The 10,108-nt window shown below is 37.3% G+C and overlaps 1 protein-coding gene across 2 annotated transcripts in view; it reads right to left on the bottom strand.

Moving 5' to 3' along the window:
- Nucleotides 1–622: 622 nt before the first annotated feature.
- The window catches only part of LOC149567729 (uncharacterized), a 379,835-nt gene continuing 370,349 nt past the window's right edge, over nucleotides 623–10,108 (bottom strand). For both annotated transcript variants that reach the window (XM_089820995.1, XM_089820994.1), the window contains 2 exons: nucleotides 1,299–1,696; nucleotides 623–1,180 (listed from right to left, as the gene is read on the bottom strand). In XM_089820995.1, coding sequence (XP_089677121.1) covers nucleotides 822–1,180; nucleotides 1,299–1,696 — 757 coding nt within the window. In that variant the 3' untranslated portion in view covers nucleotides 623–821. The remainder of the gene's footprint in view (nucleotides 1,181–1,298; nucleotides 1,697–10,108) is intronic.

The following is a 10,108-nucleotide window of genomic DNA, read 5'->3' as shown; positions in this document are numbered from 1 at the left end:
TAATTAATAAATAAAGATTAAATTAGATTTTTTATTTAGAAAATAAACACTAAATTAATTTCCATTTAATATTTACTAGAATTATTCACTTTTTGCAAATATCAAAACTAACTAAATGTCATTTAATACTCTTTTAACATTAATACCTTTTAATAATTCTAGATAATCAAATGAAACATTTTAAATTCGAATATAAAACATAAATCTTATGAGACAAATATTTGAAGTAAATACAATAGAAATTTTTATTTTATTTTATCAAAGAAACCAATACCATCTAGGTGCTTATAACAAGATTTTTACCATAGCACTAAATGACATTTATTTATTTATTTTGAATCTAGGTACTTGAGAGATAGGTCACAATTTCAAATCTATGTACACTTCATTTGTAACACAGTTAGGTGCCTCCAACAATGTATAAGATAGTCCCATGTTAGTATCATCATTTGTAGACCCAAAACATGACCAATATTGTAGACTTTCTTTATGTGGCTATTATGTGGCTCAAAAGTTTAAATGAATACCCAAAAAAACAAACTTAAATACAAACAGAGAAAGTAAAAGATATAAAAGTCAGCAATTTTTTTAAGACAACAAACGGAACGTTCTTAAATTGAAATATGAATCGGGATTTTTCTCCGCCGCTGTTTCTTTTAATGCTTAGCTTAATCAAAATGTTGTACGTAGCATTAGCATTAATCCCCTATTGGGTATAGAGGAGTGTGCCGAATGACCTTGGCAAAGCATATTATTCTAGAATTTTTGGTTTTGTATATCACCATAGCTGGACAATATGAGCTCGATTGCGATGCCAATTCCTAGTCTGTAAAGAAATCTAAATCAAAGGTGGGGGCAGCATGGTTGCATTTACCACTGGCATCGTCACCATCACAGTCTTTGACTTCATGTTTATATTCTCCAACAAAATCATTTCTGCACTGCTCACTTGCATGTGAAGCACTGCCATAGATAAGCTTGCGACCTCCTTCAGCTTGCTTAACCTGTGGTAAATAATCTCTATCAAGTGTTTCAATACATGCCATGTCAAAATCAGATATAGGCCCAGCTTTAAGCAATTCTGCAGTTGCATCAACCAACACAAATTTCTCAGCTTCACCACATTTATAATCAGAACAATCCTCATTCCCACGAGAACATTCCATGCTATTGGCATGCTCTGCATTTGAAAGCACAATATGAATAAATACGAGTTTTTATGTCCTGTATGAATAACGACATAGTACCAAACAGTAGCCGAACATAAAACAGCAATGTATCAGTAATTTGATGCTTACCAGTTTGAGATCGCCCAACAATGATTCTTTGAAGATCATCATGGTAGCTGTTGCTTACACTTGCACATCCAGTCTTTACAAGATCAGCCATATCAATGTCATTATTCTCACACAAACTGGACTTATCATCCCCACCATCTGCTCCTTGGAGTAGATCTGAAGGATGCAAGGCATCCCCAACTTGGGCTGTGCTCCTTTCTTTATTGTCACATTGAATTTGTGGTGCATCTAGAACATCCACGTCAGGAATTTTGTCAGATTTGATCTGTTCTTCAATTGACGCCAGATTAGAAATATTATCTGTATGGCTCCCGTTATTTTCAGATATATGTTTTCTCATGCTCTCTATAACAGCCTCCAACCCTATAGGCGGTGTTGAAATATATGATCCTGGCCCACTGCATGTACACACGAATATCAGATTAAATATTCAATAACAGCCCCCAAAATATAGCATAGCATTATGATATTAAATCTGATTAAATATAGGCATTTAGATGAGATATCTGTCTTGTCATTAATATGAACCTCAGAGAATGCAAGGATGGGTTAACATTCAACAAAGTGAGGAGGATAATTAATTAGTATTTGCCTTATGTAATGTTATCAACCAAACACTTTTTCAATTTGAGAACTGCCGAAGATTCTCTTCAAAAATAAGAAAAATTATGACCTTATAGACTACTTGCTGCAGTGCATCACCTCCTCGTGTTAGGCCTCTCGAAATAAGCAAATAAAGTAACTTACCTGAAGTATTGGCTCCTTTTTCCAATAGAAAGTAATTTGAAAACTATAATTGAACTGCAGATCAAAAGACAATTTGGTGGATATCCAGACACATGCATTTGTGAGAATAAGCAACTATACGTGCATATTGATATGTTTATGAAGCTACGTATCTGGATTACATACATATGTAAACACATTTGTGCCCCTTTTCTTATCCTATGTTAGAGATAAAACTGAATATCCTGTTGGCAAGTGATCAGAACTGAGGGCAGAAATGTTGTCATTGATGACAACCAAGATAGGTGATAATCACCTGACATCAGATTCAACTTTGATCAAGTTTTGAGTGTAAAATTTGCCCAAGTATATTACAGGAAACAATGACCATGTATTTTTTATTATCAGTGAGCTTAGCAACGTAAATATTATTGGCCACATTTTTGGATATAGATAATATAACCTCTGAATACAAGTATGTTCGCCTGTGTGATATTGGTTGGCACATGGTTTGGATGAAGAATGCATTTACTGGCTAATATTGCAGAATACAGAGCAAGTGGCAGTAATCAGGAAAATTGGCCTAACGAATTGATTGCCTTGTTAACTCCCAGTTAGCAATTTCTAATGTTCAGTTTTGGTTGATGTGCCACACGTATTGTGGAAAACAGATTTGAAGGCTGACTGAGAATATAAGTTGGAAAGGTATATAAAGGGATTAGTTTAGGTATGGATATGATATGCAGACTTTGTTTATGATACTATGATAATGCCATGATGCTGTATTGGATTAGATGTGAAATTTTGATGTATGGTCAGAATTAGATGCGAGATATTCAAATGACTAATCAGATATTGGGATATCAGTATAGTCATTTTGGTATTGTTTCTATTACCTACTGTATTGACTGTAAATCATTATTGAGCAGTGAGCTCCCATTTTAAACAACTCCTAACAAGGTCTGGTTCTCTAACAAAAGGACTAATTTACTAAAGGTATGTAATGACTCGTAATAGAGTCAAAACTCCTAACAGTGAATTTTTAGAATAGTACATAGTTGTGGGTACCATCTCTGCCAAGGTTTTCCCTTGGCCAGGGTTTCCTTAAAAACAAATCACAGTGTCACAAGTCTCGTTATGCGCTTTACTTTTCAGTACAATTAAATAAATGGTTAAATTAGGTCATTTAATGCATTTATTGCTTTGGCTATGTTATTATATGCAATTGCACTTGATCGTGTGTTTAAATCAAACCCTTCCGGTGAAATAATATTGGCTTTTATTTATTCTTAGTTGTGGATGCATATGGTGATTTTAAAAAAAAAAATTGGCTTTTATTTATCCTTGTTCCAAGGATCTCCGGGCGGGGCATTACATGTCTTATTTCTACGTTAATACTGGTGACACTAGAATTGACATAAGAACAACACCAGGGGCAGCAATTTACTTCATTATAGTTTGTGAAACAAAAAAAGAAACCCAAAATCTCCTGCTCTTGTCTCATACAGATTCAAGCAAAATAACTAGTAAGGCATAAAGTCTCTTATTGGATACTCTCAAATTTAATAAAAAACACTTACAACTGAAGCACAAAGTCTTCAACACTAAGTAATTACAGTCACTACCATCTATCACGATTTGTCCTTCTGCAGCACAAAGCCTTCAAAATTCAAATTCGCTCTAAATGCAACAAGCAATCAAAGTCTGCACAATTGAATCCAAGTCCCTCTTGAATCAAAGCATTAAAACTCACAATCAACTCAAGAAAATATCACCACATAACAATTTGAATTGGCACAAACTCTCAAAACAACCTACTTTAATTGAAAGCAATCTGATTTACATCCAACTACAAAGTCTTAGAGTTTACAGTATAAACTGGCAGAATTTTCTTGCCTTTCCAAAAGATGATTATTTACAATGAGACCTCTCCTTTATATAGGAAAATAGGAGAGAGAAAGGTGGAGGGAAAAGATGAAATCTTCAACCACCTTGACTTGTTCTTTAACAAACTTCTAATGAACTAATTTGACTTATTCAAAGTTGCACGTCTAATGCAATTGTAACTTGACTACATGAGCTGATTGTACAAGTACATTTTATCCTATACTTGCAACATAAAATTGCTCTTTACATGTAATCTTTCTACTACCATTCTACTTAAAGCATATGCAAATTTTTAAGCGTTTACATAGTATAAAAAAAGCTCCCCAAATTTTTGTAGTGACTTACATAGAATTGCGGCCTCTGGTTCACCATTGTATTGCACGATCATTGTGACCTTTTGGAGGGTAGTTGCTGCTTCTAAGATTTCTTTGCCACAAACCTCTATCTTACTTTGTAAATCATTCAGTGAATACTTCCAACTTGCAAATGTATTCAACCCACTAATATTGAAGTCAACTGCTTCAAGTTGTAAGTCAATTGCTTCTGTCAAACTTGTAAGGATGTCTTCTTCATTTCTGAGTTCATTATTTTTAGTGATAACTTCAAATGACACCCTCTTGAAACCTTCGTTGATCATGCCTTCTTGGTTCCTAAAAGTTCTAGAGGTTGCTCAAAATTTCCGATGCATGCAAGGATGAACTCCCGCTCATGGGCCGCCAAGGTAAAGGTAGATAGCAAATGAATATGACTTTGTTTGATCCAAATCATATTCTCAATAGCTTCAACATTGATTATTATGAGAAAATCTTTCATATTCATGTATTCTATATCCGTAACTCGAACCTCATTACTTGAGATGGTGGAATGGAGTTGTGGTATTGATCATACCGGTACTTCATCTTTTTCTTATCTTTTCCTTTTGCTGGTGCAAGCTCTTTTGATGTTGCAGAACGATGTACTTGTGCAATTGTTACATGAAAGTTTCATAGTGTATAAACATCATATGAAGGGTCCATAACAAGCTTTTGCAGTGTAAAAACACGGATTTGGGTAAGCTACGAATAGGAAAAGCGTATGAGGTAATTGCTGACAAAAAATGAGTAAATGGGTTAAGATCATAATGGGTCAAATGACTACAAAAACCAAAAACAAGTTTTTCCGAGTGCATTACATGTGCGGCTAGAGAACTTTAAGTTATGGAAATGAGGGACACTGAGTAACAAATTAGAGGCATAGCATGCTTTAATAGATGCAACTCATGATATATTATTTGGCAAGCATGTGGGAATATTTTCAACCACAAGGCACCCATATGGAGATTCTTGAAATACATGATGGTGGTATTTATACTTGTATTCGCATGAGGGGAAAAAAAGAGTTCGTCTTTTCCTTAGAATGAGATTTTACCCCAACTGCATATGCAAGTAAATGAAACCTTGCATATGCAACTTACATTAGTAGATGGAAGAATAGAAGAAGCAACTCATAAATACATGCAAATCTGAAAATGAAATGAAGAGATTTGCAACAACACTTAGCAAGAACAAAACTATACAACTTGCCTTAAGAAAAATACAAAGAAAACTTACCTCTTTTCACCAAGAATAAAACGATAAGTCCCTTTCAAATCTTTGAAGAACAAATTGAAAACAAATCTGAGAGATTTTTGATATAGAATTGTTAAAGACAAGAACACTTACAGATTTTTGTAATGTCCCCGTTTTTGGTAGGTCTACGCAATTGATTTAGTTAGCTCATCATAGCGCCCTTCGTGAGCTGGCAAGGTATTTTGGGGGTCCCAACTGTAGATTTATTGTTTTTTAGTAGGTCTACTTTTGGCAATGCAGTGGGTGGCTTTGGCAGTTGGTCGTTGTAATGTTCCCATTATAAAATAACTCATTAATCAAACTATTGTTAATGGACCAATTGATTTAATATATTTCAGACCCAATTTTGTTTTGATTCCGTAGTTTGTGTTGCCATCGGCTATCTTTGTACACCCTCAAAAAAATTTCCCTGACAAGTATTTAAGCACGGCTTGTAGGTAGTCATTAGGTATGTGATTTGATTATACTTCTTGTATTGCAAATTCCGGTTAGGATTTTGTTTTGTTCGCCATTTTGGAAGTGAAAGATCTTCCCTATTTGGCTTGTTTCCGGTTTTGGTGGGATCCAACCCTCACCTTATTCCATTGCCTATAATACTTCGCTCGAATTTGGCAAATTGGAGCACCTTCATTTTGCGAATTGGAGAAGTCACTATGTTTAAATTGATCAATTATCTGTTGTATAACTGAGTAATTCAATCTCTTTGTTATCTACATTTTAACTCTCTTTGTTTTATCACCCTTACCCCTACTCCATTGCCTTCAACTCTATCCATCACTCGTATGGCCTAGGCATTCCCCTTCAGGCACACTGCACGGCCCAAGCATTTCCCCCTTCAGGCACACCGTATGGCCAAGAAGTTCCAACCTACGTACGACCTTCCTTGATCTCAACATATGACCAACTCACCAAGCCACCATGGAGGCCCACTTAGCCTCCCATGGTATGGCCCACTATTTCACTGTACGACCATATAGCCCCACGACATCGACCTCCCTCTCCATACACCAATCCTTCAACACAGTACGAATCTGTTATTATACCATACAACCTTCCCTCACTGAATTGTAGCCACCATACAATAGCATTTTTCCATCAGGTACTAGCGTATGGTCATCATTGATTGATGTCTTTGGTAAAAGGTTGATAGTCTCCTGTTAGGGTTGTGATAGAAGGGCAACAAAACATTACAGTGGTATCAGAGCTTCGATCCTGCCAACTTGTGGATAGTGAATGAGATTTTATAGCCGGAAGAGAAGAACACATTCCGTTGATAGAATGGCTACCGATCCGGAGCCCACAACCGTCAAACTCGTGGCACTACTGAGGGAGCTTGCGAGGAATTAGGCACAAATCAATGATACTCAACGACTCATGAAAGAAACTCTCAAGAAGTTGGTAGACAATAGAATATCTAGTGAGCAAATTGGTTATAGCACGGACTCGATGTTAGTTAAAGAAAACCCTCATCCAGCACGCTCTTGACCTTCCATGCCATCTTTCCCTCCACGAACGAAGGCACCATATGAAGGGAAACAATCAACCTTTGAAGAAATGCAAAAACAACTAAGGGAAGATTGGAAGAATGCAAATTTGGAGGAAGATATATCCTACAAAGATTACACAGATTTAAGAATGAGATACTCGGGAGGTAGAAGCAGAGGATATTTCAATGATGATCTTAGGAGGAAGTTGAGTAAAGTAAATTTGTCTCCATTTGACAGATCTGGCTCCATATTTGCGCAAGCGTGGGTAATGAAGGATGATACTTACTTCCAGCTTAATCCCATGCCAAAAGAAGCAATTAAATTTACAACATTGCACTTGGAGGGAGTAGCGCATGAATGGTGGCACCATTATACTAGAGCATGATCAAATAAATAATTATGCATAATTCACCAAGAGATTGATAGATCAATTTGATGGTAAAAACCCAAAACTCAATTTCAAAGATTTGACATAGCTAAGGCAAACTAGATCGGTTGACCAGTACATTGGGGAATTTTAGAAACTCTCTATTTTGGTCACAGACATTTCTAAAAGAAGACGGATAGTACTCTTCATGGACGGACTGACAGAACCACTAAAAGGTTGGGTAAAGGGGTTCAATCCTGCCCCCCTGCCAGAGGCCATTAAGAAGGCACGGAGTATGGCAACATCATCGACATCATCCTCACGAAGTTACTCACATTCCAAACCACTAGTGTTTTCGAGGGACAAAGATAATAAACCTCCGCCCAAGAAGTCGTTGTTGGACAAAGCCACTAGATAGGAGCTCTGAAGGAAGAAACTATGTTTCAACTGCAAGGGACCTTGGGAGTCTGGCCTTAGATGCCTTGGAAAAGGAAAATTCCATTACATTGAGGTCGTGTCCGATGATGAGGATGAACAGGAAGAAATACCCTCTGAAGACAACCAACATCACGACGACACCAACTAGGTTAGTTTGAACCGTATAGAAAGAATTGCAGCAGTGGTACAATGCAGAGGAACTATCACCCTAGCTAGTAGCCCAAGCTGCACAATTTTTCGTGTACGAGGAACCCTTTAAGGACAAAGGGTTATGGTGATGCTTGATAGCGAAGCCACTCTAAACTTCATAAACTCATCTTTGGTGAAGGGAAGAGGTCTACCTATGGAGACACGTGCAGGATTTTAGGTCAAAGTTGCCAGAGGGACTCTCCTATCCTACATACACCTTATTCCTTAGCTAAGTATCACAATGGCAAATCACACAATGATTGAGGATTTCTTCATAGCAGACCTTGATGATATGGAGGTTATTCTAGGCATATAGTGGATGGAGACCCTCGATGAATATACTCAAAGCTTCAAATGGATGGACTTCACTTTTGTTGTCGATGGGAAAAAAGTTATTATCTTCAAAATAGCAAATGAAGGTTCGAAGGAAGTTTCTGCACATCAGATGGAGGCAATTTTTTAGCATAATGACATTGCTTAGGTGACACATTGTTTTGTTTCGGCAGAACCTATAAAAGGGCAATAGAGACCTCCCCAAGATGATGATCTCTAGAAGATTTTGAGTAACCATAATAAAGTTTTTACAAACATTCCTCCCAACATACCACCTCATTGAGGGTTTGAACATACTATCGAGTTGGGAGCAGGAGTCAAGCCAGTCATCACCATACTGTACTACCATCCCAAGAAATTCAAAGATGAGATCGAAAAGACAATTCAACAACTGCTAGAGAAGTGATGGATCTGTCCCAGTTCTAGCCCTTTCACGTCATCAGTGGTATTGGTCAAAAAGGACGGGACGATGTGCATGTGTGTGGATTACCGTGTTGAACAAAAAAACAATAAAGAACAGATATCCCATTCCAAGGATAGATGAGTTGTTGGATGAATTGCATGGTGCAGTTTACTTTTCGAAAATAGATCTCTGTTTTGGATACCATTGGATTTGCATGAGGGAGGACTACATGGAAAAGACAGCCTTTCATTGTCACTACGAGCATTATGAGTTCTTGGTCATGCCATTCGGATTAACAAATGCACCTGCGACATTCCAATCATGCATGAATCATATCTTCAACAAATAATTGCGCAAGTACTCATTGGTATTTTTTTGATGATCTTATTTATAGAAGGACAAGCAAGGAGCACCTGAAGCATTTGGATGAAGTCCTAAGGATCATGAAGGAGCATTCTTTGTTCGCCAAGCAATTCAAGTGTGAATTCGGTATGACATAAATATTGTACCTGGGGCATGTTGTCAGTAAATATGAGTTCAAGTTCATCAAGAGAAGATTCAGGCTATCCTTGATTGGCCTCCCCCAAAATCACTCATGGATTTGCGAGAGTTTCTTAGACTGTGTAGTTATTACCAGAGGTTCATTAAAGGATTCTCTTAGCTCAGCGCACCCTTAATAGATCTGACAAGGAAGGGGTCTTTGTAGTGGAATGAAAAGGCACAACTCACTTTTGATAAGTTGAAAGAGGCAATGAGCACTTGTCCCATACTTGCATTACCTAATTTCACTCGACTGTTCATTTTGGAATGCAGCGCATCCGGAGAAGGCATTAGCGCGGTACTGATGCAAGATAGACACCCCATAACTTATGAGGGCAGGAAGCTTATGCAAATAGAACGCTTATATTCCATCTATGATAAAGAGATGTTGGCCATTGTACATGTACTAAGTTCCGGCAGTATCTAGTAGGTGCCAAGTTTGTCGTTCGTACGGATCACAATAATTTCAGATATTTTTTGGAGCAACGAGACTTGAACGAGAGGTAACAAAAATGAGTAAGCAAGGTTTAGGCTTTTGATTTTGACATTGAATATGTGAAAGGAAAGAACAATGTGGTTGCAGATGCCATGTCCAGGAATGCTCACTAAACTAGATTTCAGCTGACTAGAAGGCACATTTGTTGGTAGAATATTCCAAAGACACATTTGCCTGTGAGCTAATGGATGGCAACACCCAGGATGATCGATACAAAGTGGTGGATGACATCATTTACTACCTGCCAAGTTACTGCAACCTCTACCAATTCCAGGACATAAGTGGAAAAGTATCTCGATGGATTTCATAACTAGACTTCCCAAGGTGAATGGAAAAG

This window comes from Cupressus sempervirens, chromosome 3, assembly GCF_028749045.1.
Source record: "Cupressus sempervirens isolate cs-2001-9-10 chromosome 3, ASM2874904v1, whole genome shotgun sequence".
In the NCBI taxonomy this organism is placed as follows: Eukaryota; Viridiplantae; Streptophyta; class Pinopsida; order Cupressales; family Cupressaceae; genus Cupressus; species Cupressus sempervirens.
The sequence above is the reverse complement of the archived record's forward strand: the minus strand, read 5'-3'. Positions and strand labels throughout refer to the sequence as shown.